At 36.9% G+C, this 14,372-nt stretch overlaps 1 protein-coding gene across 1 annotated transcript in view; it reads right to left on the bottom strand.

Moving 5' to 3' along the window:
- Window positions 1-507: 507 nt before the first annotated feature.
- LOC110158669 (agouti-signaling protein-like) overlaps window positions 508-14,372 on the bottom strand; it is a 14,255-nt gene continuing 390 nt past the window's right edge. The window contains exons 2-3 of the mRNA XM_020923185.2: window positions 4,266-4,351; window positions 508-1,676 (exon numbers count right to left, since the gene is read on the bottom strand). Coding sequence (XP_020778844.2) covers window positions 1,467-1,676; window positions 4,266-4,351 — 296 coding nt within the window. The 3' untranslated portion in view covers window positions 508-1,466. The remainder of the gene's footprint in view (window positions 1,677-4,265; window positions 4,352-14,372) is intronic.

Here is a 14,372-nt window from a genome sequence, read left to right as displayed (position 1 = left end):
TATTCTGGCACTTCCAAAGCAGCAGAAGGCCATATGTTTATGAGTTTGTGTTATACACACTGTCAGAAACTTAAACTGTAATAAAATACTGTATCAATATAATCTTTATTAGCTGCTGTCTGTCCAGAGTATGAAACTGAGCTGGAGCACAGGTCAGAAGTCTGAGGTAAAGTCTGGTCAAGTTTAACTGTGAAAAATGCAGATTTTTAAAAAACCTGGTTCATGCTTTATTTGGCTGATATCTTTAATATCTCTGTCAGTTACTGGACCTATTTACATAAAATAAAAACTTTTAAAACTAAAATTTGTTTCACTACTCCTTAAAAGGCCCTACCGCTTTTCAAACAAAGTGGCCAGAATGAAATCTCTGTGTATTTTTTTACAGAGGGATATCAGTCTGGACCCTTCACCCTCCACCGTGTCTTCAGCTAAACCAAACATGATCGTCCAATCAAATTTGATTATTTCATTGACGAATGTGAAACAAAGGATCTTATTGGTCACTCATCATTTTGAACAAAATTTTATTTCACAGATTTTAGTTGGAGTTTCTGCAGAAATTTGCAATGTTTTCAGTCCCATATGTGTTTTGATACAGACGGCCCGTGCATGTCCCTGATTGGCTAATCCACCTGTCAATCACGCCCATCTGAGAGATTCCCCGGTGACCAAACTCACATCTTTGTTTTTCACATCAAGTACTGAAAAAGTGTTTTCTGGATCCCAGGTATGACTGCTGTATATACCAGAAGACTAAAATGGCTTTTGTATTTTGAGCCCTGATTCATTTTTCCAAAACAGTGAATCACCCACAGAGCGATTGGTTCATATTACAGAATATCATCAACACAACCTCGTACAGAGTGTCTATTTGAGTCACATGTCCAGAGAATGCTTGGATGAAGTGTGTCTGTCTCTCTCTGCTGGCAGCGATGGGGAGTGGCGCATGTTGAAATGGGGAATTAGCAGCACGTCTATTAACAACATAATACTAACATGCTTTGTAGTGAAGACAATGTAATCACAAGTAACAACAAGTCCAGTAAAAAGGTAATATGTTTGTGGAAAACACTCAAAATACTGCTAAAAGTCTTTGATTGTCGCTGGTGAGTAAGGCACTGTTGACACAAATACTGGTTATTAAATCGAAATTGTTATTTGAGTTGGCGTAATTATCAAATCACAAATCTACAATCATTTGGAAAATCTGCAAAGAACAAAATATCCTGTCTTCTATAGTAAATCTTTTTGTACCTGTAGTTCAGACTACAGACATGTTCTGAAATGCACGAGATTCTTGTAATAGTTTATGAGTCTATTTCAGTCTTCTCTCAGATGCTCCTGGAGTTGATTACAATGTTCTGTCTGAACCGAAATCTGCTTTTTTAACACACAGTATACCGCAAATCTATTCACAATTGCTGTACTTGTCAGAAAAAAATCAGAGTCAGATGCTGTGGTATGGCTCAGGTTTGCCCGTACTGTCCGAGTGCGTGGAGAGGGGTGGTGCGGCGACAGAAGCAGATGGCGTTGAAGAAGTGGCAGTGACAGGAGGCCCAGAGGTCACAGCAGCCGTCTTGGGGCAGGCAGCTCTGTGTGAGCTGAGAGCAGCGTGATGGAGATGGTTTAGGGGCAGGTTTAGGAACAGTGGGACCAACCGGGAACTTGTGGGGCTTCTGTAAGAAAAACAACAAGCTATGACTTAATAAAATATGTGAATTAAAATACTTGGATACTCATACTCCTAAAGCACAGTCCCCTTTTCAGACAGGTTTATATAGTTCTTTAAACAACAGTGTGTTTGTCCACTGATCTGAAGGTTGGTGGTTTGAATCCTGCTCAAAACATAAACATCAGTGGTGTCCGAGTACACTGGTGTATGAATGTGTTTGAGTGGTTTCTTAATGTAAAACGTTTTGAGTAGGTCTGGCTATCATTAAGAAGTTGCCGATACGATACATACCTCGATACAGTGCACTTTCTATTCAATACGATATTTTCAAATCGATTCAATACGGTGCAGTAAAAAATAAAGGCTAAATCATGGCTGTGGTACAAAAAGTCTTTGTTAAACCACTTTTTTGTGCAAAGTTAATATGAAACACAAACATTTTAATCCTTAGAACAGTGAAATTGTCAAATGTGTCACATAAACAAGTTTTCTTCGTCTGAACAAACAACAAAACTGTAGCATTGTAACAAAATACTTTAGAAAATTTACCAAAAAATACTTTTGGCGATATATCGATACAGTAGCCCACGATATCGATACTGCATCATCAAATTAAACAATATGATGTATTGATATTTAGATTTTTTTGCACACCCCTAGATTTGAGCGTCTTAAAGGAGGAAAAGCGCTGTATAAAAATGTGACATTTACCATTTATTCATTGTCCTTTACTGACATACACTATCAGTCAAAACACTTTTTCCAGTTTTTTACAGTTTACTGTTGATCAAAACATATTCTAAACTTTTGATTCATGAAAGTGTCCACCTTTGGCAGATATAACATCTGAACACACTTGTGACTCGTTCTTTCTACAACAGAAATCAAATATTATTCAGAAAGTTCTTCCCAAGTCTGTTGCAGACGTTTCCATAAATGTGTGGCACTTGTAGGTTGCTTCACTCTTCTGTCAGGTTCATCCCAAACCAGCTCGATGGGGTTTAAGTCTGGAGACTGTGCTGGATACTTCATGTTTTCAAGCTTTACCATCTTGTTCTTTTTTCCTGAGGTAGTTTTGGCAGAGCTTGGACTTCTGTTTTGTTATTTTTTATCTTTTATTAACCTCTGTCTGTTCAGTTCTTACCTTTGTACCATTTCAAGCTCTTTGTTGGACTTGCACGACTTGGTTTGCAATAAATAACTGGAAAAATTTTAGTGTTCTAAAACTTTTGACCAGTAGTGTATACTTTAAAGTCCTTGTACCAGATTTTAACTTGAGTAAAATGTGTCTTGCCCCAAGGATCTGATTTATGGTATAAGCAGCTCTTGAAGTCAAAATATATCAACTGTGCACTGTCATCTAATTATAAAGTATTCAATTGTTCGATAATTAGGAAGTGCTAATTGTTTTTAGCTTTACTGCGATGGCAAAACTCCTCTCTGGTGTCTGTGAGTTGTGAAAAGTGCCTATAAACTCATTACACTAAATAATTAGGATGCTCTGTATGTAAAAGGTAAGAGAGGAATAAGACTAAACTGTTTAAAATGAGCTGTTTTTATCTTTACCTGTAACTGAATAAATGTAAGATAGACAAGTTTAAAGCTACAATGTGAAGTTGCAACTTCATTTGGTGATGCTGTGTTGTCTCCAGGGAGATAGACACATTTTAATGCCATATGTGGAACATTCTAGGAAAAGCAATGACATCTCCATGGAGACAAGATGATGCACCCAACACTAGAAAAGTTACATATTCCACATTCATGTTTTAAAAGATTTTATGGATACACTTTACAATAACGACACTGTAAGCATGAGTTAATAGAAGTGTTTTTTGTTTATTAGTTTTTTTGCAGTGTAAATGGAGTAAGAAAGATTTCAGAATATTCATGTGCATAAGATAGAAATCCATGCATATTTGGCTGTAGTTGAGCATAAAATAAATATTTGTAAACTCTCGAATGAGCCCAGTCGTACATAAAATGTGTTGTGTGTATTTTATCCATCAGAAAACAAATAAAAAATTTATGACATCAAGTATTACAATCACGAAATGAAAATTTACGATTACGCTTCAGTCCTGGTTTAGTCCTGGTTCAGTTCTGATCCGTATGCCGCGCAGAAGTCTGGCATCTTGATCAATGTTTCTTCTGTTCAATAAATAAAGCCTGTGAAGTGATGATGTATTTTTGGCAGTTGAGTCACGTCTGTAAATTCGTATTCGTACTGAAGTAAGCGTCATCGTAAATTTTTATTTCGTGATAGTAATTCTTGTTGTCATAACTTTTCAATTCGTATTCTGATGGATAAAACACACACAATACATTTTATGTACGACTGGACTCATTCGAGAGTTTACGAATATTTATTTTGTGCTCAACTACAGATAAATATGCATGGATTTCTATCCTATGCACATGAATATTTCTGAAAGCTTTCTTACTCCATAGTTTAACAGCAGTAGTGACTTTTGTTTGATTTCTATGCCTGGGAAAACAAAATTACATTCAAACCCTCTCCACTCTCCCCTCAAAGACTTATGTCCATTATGTAAACTTAAGCTGAGAAAATATAATACGTTACGCTCCTTACCGCAGGTACCTGGACCCTCTGCCGCTCGTACTGGCCTCTCCGTGCAAATATGGGCCTCTGCCTCTGTGCTGCATTCAAGGTCCGCACTAAAAACAACAAGAAAACCACATGTGCCGAAGATGTAAAAGATGATTTTGTTCTGGCTCTTTTTTGCACAGATATTCTCGGTCAAAGGTCAAGACAGTGTTATGAGACGAGGCAAAACCAAAGCGTTAAAATACTTAACTGGATTCATACGATCTCACTTTCATAGACAAATTTTGATTTATTTTTATTTTCAGATTATCAGATTGTTTCAAAATACATACGTCACTTCAACATTTTTGTTTCGTTTCAAAATTGTATGCCATTATGAGGTATAGTTTGTTAATTAAAGTGAGACTAAACATCTAAACTCCACCCACGACCAGATTTCATATAGAGCTTCTAAACTGGACAGTACCTGGAGGACTAAAGAAAACAGTGAAAAAGGAGGAGGAGCATAGTGTGGAAATGTAAGGAAAATCCAACAGGTATCCACACTTCAAACTTCCACCTCTGCAGCCAGGTGTTTGTATCAGAAACACCCGGCTGCAAACAGGATAGTCTTCTGTGATGTCACCAACTACTTGAAACTGCAAAGGCCACAAACTTGGATTTAGGCATTTTGAACCAACCAGAAAGCTGCAAATTCACCAAGTTTGCACTGAAATCGCCAATCAGTAAGAACAGTAGATAATGCTATTAAAACACTGTTACGACCCAGCTCGTTTGGGGTCAGGGAAGTAACAAAAAAAAACCAAGATGGATAATGGAATAAATTAAATAATGTTCAATTAACAGGGATCTAAAAGGTAAATTAACAAAACAGACAAAAGTATATACAGAAAATAACCTAAACTAAGAAACAAAAACAGGATTAACATGCCAAAAAAAAAGTGGCCACGCAGCTTACACAAAAACGAGTGGTTAAACTAAGGGACACACAAAACTAAATCACAAGTGCCCAAAGTAAAACCACATAAACCCACAAACAGAATCGAGTGACGAATTAAAAAAAGGCACAAAACATAACTAAACTAGTGTCTCAACAAAACACAAAGTCAGAAACATACTAGCACAACATAAGTGACTGACACGAAAGAGACACACACGTAAACAAAATGTCAGTCTAGTCACAAAAGCCGCAGCCCTCAACATGTGCTAGGACTCTCTTTAAATAGTGGGAGGAGCCTGGAGGTGAGGCAGGATTGGTCAGGTGTAAAAGTGCTCCACCAATCACTGACAAGGGCTCACACAACAGGATCTAGGACAGCCAGCAAAATAATTTAAAGTACACAAAACAAATTACAACGGAAGGCCTGGGGCGGTAACAAACACAGTTTACACACTTCAGTAGGGAAAAAACGATTTAGTGTTTAGGTTCACGTCAAGTACTTTAAGTTTCTCACTCATACAGGTAGATAATTTAACTACTAATGGATGTTTTTTCAAGATCCTTTTGTTTATAAAAGCAATGTACTGAGTCACTGCAAGATAGATACATTTAATGCCATACTGTGGAACATTCTATACCTTTTCCTTCTCCATAGAGATGCTATTTTCTCTGTAGAGATGTGGTGATGTGGTGATGTTTTTATACAGCGCATTTCCACCTTCAAGGCTCAAAGCGATTTACAACAAGGAACCACTCACCCATTCACACAGACATTCACTCACCAATGTTCGCAAAAACTGGGGACGAGGTGGGTTAAGTGTCTTGCCCAAGGACACAACAACAGCGTTCATCTGTGGGAGCTGGAATCGCACCGCCAACTTGTGGGTCAGTGGATCTGAACGCTCAGCCAATGATGTTTATATGTCAAGAGGTTTTTATTGCTTAACTTTCCTTTCCACACTTTTGTAGGGAGTCCGCCTAATGACGTACGTGAAAAAAGATTCTAAGTCGTGGCCTCAAATTACTATTTTGTTGTCACAATATGTAATTCGTTCCCACGTTTTAGTTAATTCGTACACATCACTTCGTGGTCAGCCCATTGGTCCGAAAGTCCATTAGTCCGACCTGACACATACACAGTAGAGATGCTGGATGTGTTGTAACGTGCTGAGGATAAACCGTTCATAAATTCGGAGTGTGGGTGAAATTCTCATTTGTTTAGGGCCACAACGGAGCAGAGAGCCACAAACACCAGAAACACACGCAGGATTGAGGTAAAACGTGGAATCTAATTAACTTAAAGGTTTAAACGAATTCACTAAAATGTTTAAACAAATTAACTAAAACGTGGAAGTGAACTGACTAAAACGTGGGAACGAATTGACTAAAACTTGGAAACGAATTAACTAAATCGTGGAAAAGAATGAACTAAAACGTTTAAACGAATTCAGTAAAATGTTTAAACAAATTAATTAAAACGTGGAAGTGAATTGATTAAAACGTGGAAATGAATTAAGTAAAACGTGGAAACGAATTAACTAAATCGTGGGAACGAATGAACTAAAATGTTTAAACAAATTCACTAAAATGTTTAAACAAATTAACTAAAACGTGGAAGTGAACTGACTAAAATGTGGAAACAAATTAACTAAATCGTGGGAATTAATTAACTAAAACGTTTAAACGAATTCAGTAAAATGTTTAAACAAATTAACTAAAACTTGGAAGTGAATTGTCTAAAACGTGGAAACAAATTAACTAAATCATGGAAATTAATTAACTGAAACATGGGAACGAATTAACTAAAATGTGGAAACGAATTGACTAAAACGTGGGAATGAATTGACTAAAACGTGGAAACGAATTAACTAAAATGTTTGAATTAACTAAAACGTGGAAACGAATTGACTAAAACATGGAAACGAATTAACTTAAACGTGGAAAGGAATTAAGTAAAACTTTTAAACAAATTAACTAAAACGTAGAAACGAATTAACTAAAACGTGGGAACGAATTAACTAAAATGTGGGAACGAATTACATATTGTGGGAATGAAATAGAAACTTGATTCCAAAATTTTGTATCTTTTGTCGCGGGCTCCCTACATTTGACCTCTAACCTGTGCTGGCGATTTGTCTCCATGGAGATAGGTAAATTTAACCCTTTAACGCCGACTGTCACAAATATGTAACAAATCGTTTGGATCAAGACATAAGCTGAGATAGCGCCAAGATAGCCAGGACCTTCCTACGAACCTTTGGCGAGCACTTGTTTCTAGTTGTCGCAAATTTGCAGCATACCCAAATTTCTGTTTATTTCTTTTGTTATATTCAAATTAATAATCTCTACTTAATTTACCATCTTCTTAAAGGCAAAAACACACAAAAAACATTTATATACATCTAATTGAATTCAGACATTAAGGGGTTAACGTGAAAAATACCTGGACTTGCGTTTTGTTTCATTCACACATGTTTAAGTAATCATTTATTATTAGTCTGTCTACATTTCCAAAGCTCAAAACGCTCTATTCCACCTTGTGATGTCATGTAGTGGTTTAGTTTTCAAGTCAGCAGCTCCTTTTACATTTTATTTAGAAGAGATTTGCAATTCTAGGGCTGAAATTATCCAAATTATTGTAGTGACAGCGTATGGAGAGAGTGTTTTCCGTTTGAGTGAAAAGACATCGTAAATCTGCAGGGTTTGCGTGAATGAAACGAAACTAATTAAACATAAAAATGAAATGAAACGATACAATGTAGATCAGAAAAAAGCATTATATAAGCCCTTTGAACATTAAAATTTGAAGATATTTTGTGACTGACCCAACTAAAAACATTTTGCTGACCTATGTTATGTCAACTCAAAACCGAAATGTGAGAGGCATTTTTTTTACAGCCAGCAATTAAACCAATCACGCTGCAGCTATAAAATCTATCACTCATCCTTATTAGCCGCGCATTTCTTTGGTGTTATGCATGAGCGTTGAAAACTGATCTAGATGCCCTCTTTACCATTTAGAGATTCTGTTAAAAAGTGTCTGTAATGCTAGTACATTTATGATATTTACGGTGACCTAAAATAAACGGCCACACATTAAACTGTCCTGTAAAATCAGCTGTAAACGTCCAGTCATGGTGGACTTTAGCACAACGGTCCCAGCCACATGCTTCAGCTAAATCTGAACAACCACACATTATTTTTTATAACTCTGTGGTAAAAAGTTATTTTCTTGGTACAACGTCGTAAAGTTTTAACGCCAGTGTTAAAACAAAAAATAAATATAGGCTTACAGGACCCCGGACCACATGGGAAGAGAAAAGAAAGAATTATGATTTAATGTTTTATATTCCTTTGTATCGAAATTGAGTCAAAAAATATAGCATTAAAACTAAATACAAAAATAAACATGAAAACAAAACATAAAAATATAAAACAACACATAAATATATGTGTCTTCCCAAAGAACACTTGGACTTTTCCATTTATTATTATTTATTTAATTAGAAGATTGGGAGTGAGGAACACAATTTCAGTTCTTCACGTGTTTCATATGAAAATTGACAGACTTTTTTAATTGAATTGGATAAAACAACAAAGTTCCCTGTCCACTAACCTAGCCCTTCACTCCATACACATACACAAATTTAAGTAAATAAAAATAAAAGTAATGTGGTAGTGCAGCATAACCTTTCCTCTTTTTTGTTTGTTTTTTGTTTAATGTACACATTTAATCACTACTGAAAGGTACAGTCTGGAATTTTGGACATAGGACTTAATTTCCTAGTGAGCCAGAGTGTTGGAGACGTGTGGAGACACTTTTTTAAATATTCCATCCAGTCCTTGTATTTGCAGAGGTCACTGGCGCTAGGCTAGTGCATGTCAATGGCCATAGTTATCCTGCCACTAAAAACAGTCTTACTCACTCCACAAAACACCTGAAGCAAATATATTATTATGCCAGACTGTCGAAGTAAATCTCTGTGTTGATATAATACTTTTAGAAGTAAAACCAGCCTTGCATTAGAAGGATTTATGTCTGAGCAGCAGCAGCGAGTTGTACTTCCTGATAGGAAGCTTGGCAGCGGCGGACTGATATATGAGAAACATGCAATGATTCATGTGATACAAGGTTAGTTTTATTTCAGACATTATTCTAGACTTCTATTCAAGACTCGGTCTTGTCTCGGTCTTGAAGGCATTTGGACTCGGTCTTGAATCGGTCTTGAAGGTGCTTGGGCTCAGTTTTGTCTCAGTCTTGAAGATGCTTGGACTTGGTCTTGAGTCGGTCTTGAAGGTGCTTGGGCTCAGTCTTGTCTTGGTCTTGAAGATGCTTGGACTTGGTCTTGAGTCGGTCTTGAAGGTGCTTGGGCTCAGTCTTGTCTTGGTCTTGAAGATGCTTGGACTTGGTCTTGAGTCGGTCTTGAAGGTGCTTGGGCTCAGTCTTGTCTTGGTCTTGAAGATGCTTGGACTTGGTCTTGAAGGCGCCTGGACTCGGTCTTGTCTTGGTCTTGAAGGTGCCTGGACTCGGTCTTGTCTTGGTCTTGAAGGCGCTTGGACTCGGTCTTGAGTCTGTCTTGAAGATGCTTGTCTCGGTCTCGAGATCTGACACTCGACGAGTGATAAAATGGAGATAGATTTATAAAAACATTGATATAAATGTGCCAAAATAAATGTAAAATACAAATAAATGTTGAAAATTACAAAGATGGTCTCGACTTGGTCTAGAAAGAGCTGTGGTCTCGGTCTTGTCTCGGTCTAGGCCTTTAAAAGTCTTGGTCTTGTCTCAGTCGCGACCCTTAGAGGTCTTGGTCTTGTCCTGGTCTCGGAACCCTGTGGTCTCGGACAGGTCTCGGTCTCGGTTAGTGAGGTCTTGACTACAACACTACCTTTAACAGAACTAACACATGGGAGATACAGTATGTTTAATGCCCTACTGAGTAACATTCCAGGAAAAGAAGCAAAGAAGTAGTGGACCCTCCACCTTAGAAGTTACACAGTGCACCTTTTAAGATTATTACAATGATCAGAATAAGACGAAACAAGGTAAATATAAGCAGTTACTGAAAAATGTGTGAATGAAATGATGTAGGTTAGAACACAGTTAAGTAAAACAAAAGAAAAAAAGGGAAAAAAAATATACCGGATGCCCTGCCAAAGCTCCTTGTAGCTTCGTAGTGTTCATATTAAATATATACATACATTTGGCTGCGGGCTGTTTTAAAAGATTTCAATTGTAAATCCATGTTACTGAACCAATTAAGACTTCTCATCTGTGTATACTGTACAGTTTATCCCTGTGAGCCTGAGTCAATATTGAAGTTAACATTCCCTTTTTATTAAGTATGGAAAACATGTCTGTAGGTGGTTTAAGGATGTTTGAATTGGAGCTAAATACTAAACCAACTCGACTCCTTAACAGTGTATATGGTGTTTTACAGGATTGTCTGCTGTTACAAGTGGGCAGTTTTAGAGACAACTAGGTCAATTTGCTAACCTAATTCACTTCAAAACCGTCTGACCTCGCAGTATTAGGATTCTTTTGCTTGACGGTAGGCGAAGTACTTTTTTTATTTAACCAATCGCAGCTGTTTGGTCGTGACGTATGTAATGCTCCAAATCCCGTAGAAAGAATGGCAATAACGTCTTTCATCTTGACAAAATTCACCAAACATTCTCTTTGTTTAAATCCTCGATCTCGGGAATCGTTGCCAACACAGAATGTTTGTCTTCGTCTACATCCATCTCGACGTTGACATTGTTCTGTTCCACAAAAGGGACCCAGGTGCTTGAGTTTGACGTCATGGCTTCACAGCTCTTCATTGATTGGCCGGAGCGCGGTCTACAACTTCTGGGGTTCTTGCAAACCATCTAGTGTATTCTGATTCCTGATCTAGTCGCTGGAGAGAAATTAAATTGATTTGCAGCTTTCTGGTCAAAAACACCGAAATCAAAGTTTGTGCTGCCTTTTAAGTACACATGACTGTTCCGATTACACCAAATTGCTCAAAAGTTTATGTGTTTAGTTCAAATTTGAGGCAGATTTAGGCTTTTAAAATGAGTTGAAAAGTAAATTCTTGGGTTGATTCCTGCTGGTAACATTTGGGATTGATTTATGTTTAAAGAGCAGAAAGCAGCACGGCTAATTTTGCGCATAGTGTTACAGATTAGAGGTCTGCATGAGTCAGAATTTTCAGTCATGCTCCCGCCCGCACCTGCAAAGAATTGTAATTTTCATTCCCACTCCCGACCTTATCTGCGAAATTTTGTCCCGCTCCTGACTGCAAGATGAGGATGTTCTCTTTCTTAAGCTCTATCAAACACGGAGAAGCGGAAAGGAATTGTCTAAAATGGGCACGAGATTAGATCATGTCCACAAGGTTAGGCTGCTTAAAATGTTTTTACTAATGCCAAATAAAAGATCCAGCAAAATGATGTATGACAGGCAAACATTAATCATTTTTATACTCATATTTAGTTTGCGGGACTACAGTTTATCACCACACCATTTGCGTTGGCTCCCCACGGGTGCAGGGATCTATTACAGATATAGTAGTGATTTAAAGGTGCATTGTGTAGCTTTCTGTATCTATGGAGAGCTTATTGTTTTGCCCGGAATATTCCACAGTATGACATTACACTTATTTATCTCACATTTATTTCATTACGGGTTGTTACTGCTCCAAAAACATGCATTCTTGCAGTGAGCGAGTTTGGTTCTCCACAGATCTGACTTGTAACTTGTCTTGATGGTGTCACCTGCTCCATCTCCATGAGGTTAGATTTTGAGAAGTTTAATGCTGTACTGTGGAACAATCCTGGCAAAGTAATAACATCTCCATAGCGACAAGCAGATTGCAAAACTTCGACCAGAAAAGTTACATAATGCACCGTTAAGACATAATAATAATATGCACTCCTTGTCGCCACGGAGAGGTTACTGCTTATATTACATTACATTATATTACATTACATTACTGTATTTTTCGGACTATATGTTGCTCCAGAGAATAAGTTGCACCAGCCAAAAAATGAGTAATGAACAAGAAAAAAACATCTATAAGTTGCACTTTTTTGGAGGAAATTTATTTTATAAAATCAGAGACCAGGAACCGACATTTCATTTTGAAAGTCAAGTTCTAGTAATAACAATAGAACAGAGAACAACAGACTGTTAACGTCACATATGACCAGTTCTTCAGATAAATATAACATAAACAACAGAACAGAACAAGTTTAACAAACTCTCCATCTCACTCCAGATCACTAAATCCATTCCATTCTTCATCCTCGGTGTCACTTCTGAGCAACTTCATGACCTCCAGAGGTAAACAGAGCACCGCTTTCTCTTCTGTGTAGCTGTCGTGAGTCTCAGCATCAGTTCCAGTTAGAATTATTCCAACCTTTCTGAATGCTCGATTTTTACTGCTCGATTACCACTTTCAGCTGCATATTTCGTTACTTGCAGCTTGTAATATCCAAAATATGATTTTCACTTTGGAGGCATTTGTGTTCAGTCTTCTCAGTTGTCTTGATAAGTTTGTTTAAATAAAAAAAAAATTCAGTGGTACAGAAGTAATGGTGGGATCGACTGACATGATACAGACAGGACAGAGGCTCTTTCTGCAGGAGACATGAGCAGTAGAGTGAAGTGACAGTGGTACAGGAGGAACAGGAGCAGCAGATACTGACACACAAGACTAGCGCGCCCTCATGTGGCTTCAGTGTGAACATTTTAATATATAAGTCACACTGGAGTATAAGTCACAGGACCAGCCAAACCATGAAAAAAAGTGCGACTTATACTCTAAAAAATACGGTATATCATATCATATCATATCATATTATATTATGTTATATTATATTAATTTGGTTAATAAGTACCAACTTAAATGAGCACTATGTAAGCTGGAGTGTTCCTTTATATGGCATTAAACTCTAAAATCTTTCTTGCCTTTGTCTGTTTTGCACATGTTCATGGTCATTGGCTTGTTTCCCTGGCGACAGATACGTTTATATTCCAGGCAAAGCAGCACCATGGAGAAAAGTTACACAGCGCGCCTTTAAAATAACACAATAACATTTCACTACCTAAACTGACTTCAAACTGAACAACCAAACTGAAGCGCTGACATTACAGGGGACGTATGTTACCGCCCCCTAGTGCGTGAGGGGAGAACTGCGGCCCCTGCGCTCGTGTCTATTTAAGGACGAGCGTTGTCAATGAAAGTGTAACGCAGAACACAGGAGCAGTAGATTAAACATTATGACTTGTCAGAGCGGCTCAGATCTCGTTACACTCTCCCCGCGTGACTTTAACATATGGACAGACAACTAAATAAGATACCGAGTGAGAAATTATGATTTTGATGATGATTTTTTTCAAATTCAGAACAATTATATTTACATTTAGAAGTATATTGATGTCCAAGTGGGTAGTATTTAAATATAGTACAGATTATAGTACAGAATATTGTATTAGTAGTATTAGAAGTAGCCTATAGAAGTAGAAATAGTACCTGTAAATATATATGAAATGTAATCTAGGAACATAGCCAATAGTGAGACATTACTTGCTATTAATAGGAGTAAAAAAAAAAAGCAAAGTCGCGCAAAGTTTAGCAGATACTTCGAATTTTATTTCCTTTAATCGATATTTATCCATTCATTTGATCGACTGTAATTAATAATTGTGTTTTATTTTATTGACAAGTCGCGTGTGTCTGATGACATGATAATACTGACTGATAATTTATTATTTTAATTTGAATTTCCATTTTACATCCTTGAGATTCTGAGTTTCTTCAAATTAAAATTCAAACACATGATCAAGATTAGAATCAACAGCATGGACGCACTGACAAAAATGTTTTCTAAGAACTCAAGAACCCCTTACTTTTTTCAAATATCTGTCAGACTTCCATGTGTTTTTGTTTGTATTTGTTCACAAACTCTACTCAATGTTCACATAAAAGTAAATATTTCGTTTTTATATTATTTTTTATTATCTTATAAACATGTTTGAACTGAAATTCTCTGCAAGTTGTTCAAAAGCGCATTTAAACTCTGAATGTTTCTACTAGTTTAAAATAAAGTTGCTGGAATTATAATTAGAAGCAAAAGTTCTCAAAAATATATACAAAAGTTACTTAAAGTACAATTTTTTAAAGCTACCTACGACTTACCGGCAC

This window comes from Boleophthalmus pectinirostris, unplaced genomic scaffold, assembly GCF_026225935.1.
Source record: "Boleophthalmus pectinirostris isolate CB_2022bp ecotype Guang Dong unplaced genomic scaffold, ASM2622593v1 HiC_scaffold_15, whole genome shotgun sequence".
Lineage (NCBI taxonomy): Eukaryota > Metazoa > Chordata > Actinopteri > Gobiiformes > Gobiidae > Boleophthalmus > Boleophthalmus pectinirostris.
The sequence above is the reverse complement of the archived record's forward strand: the minus strand, read 5'-3'. Positions and strand labels throughout refer to the sequence as shown.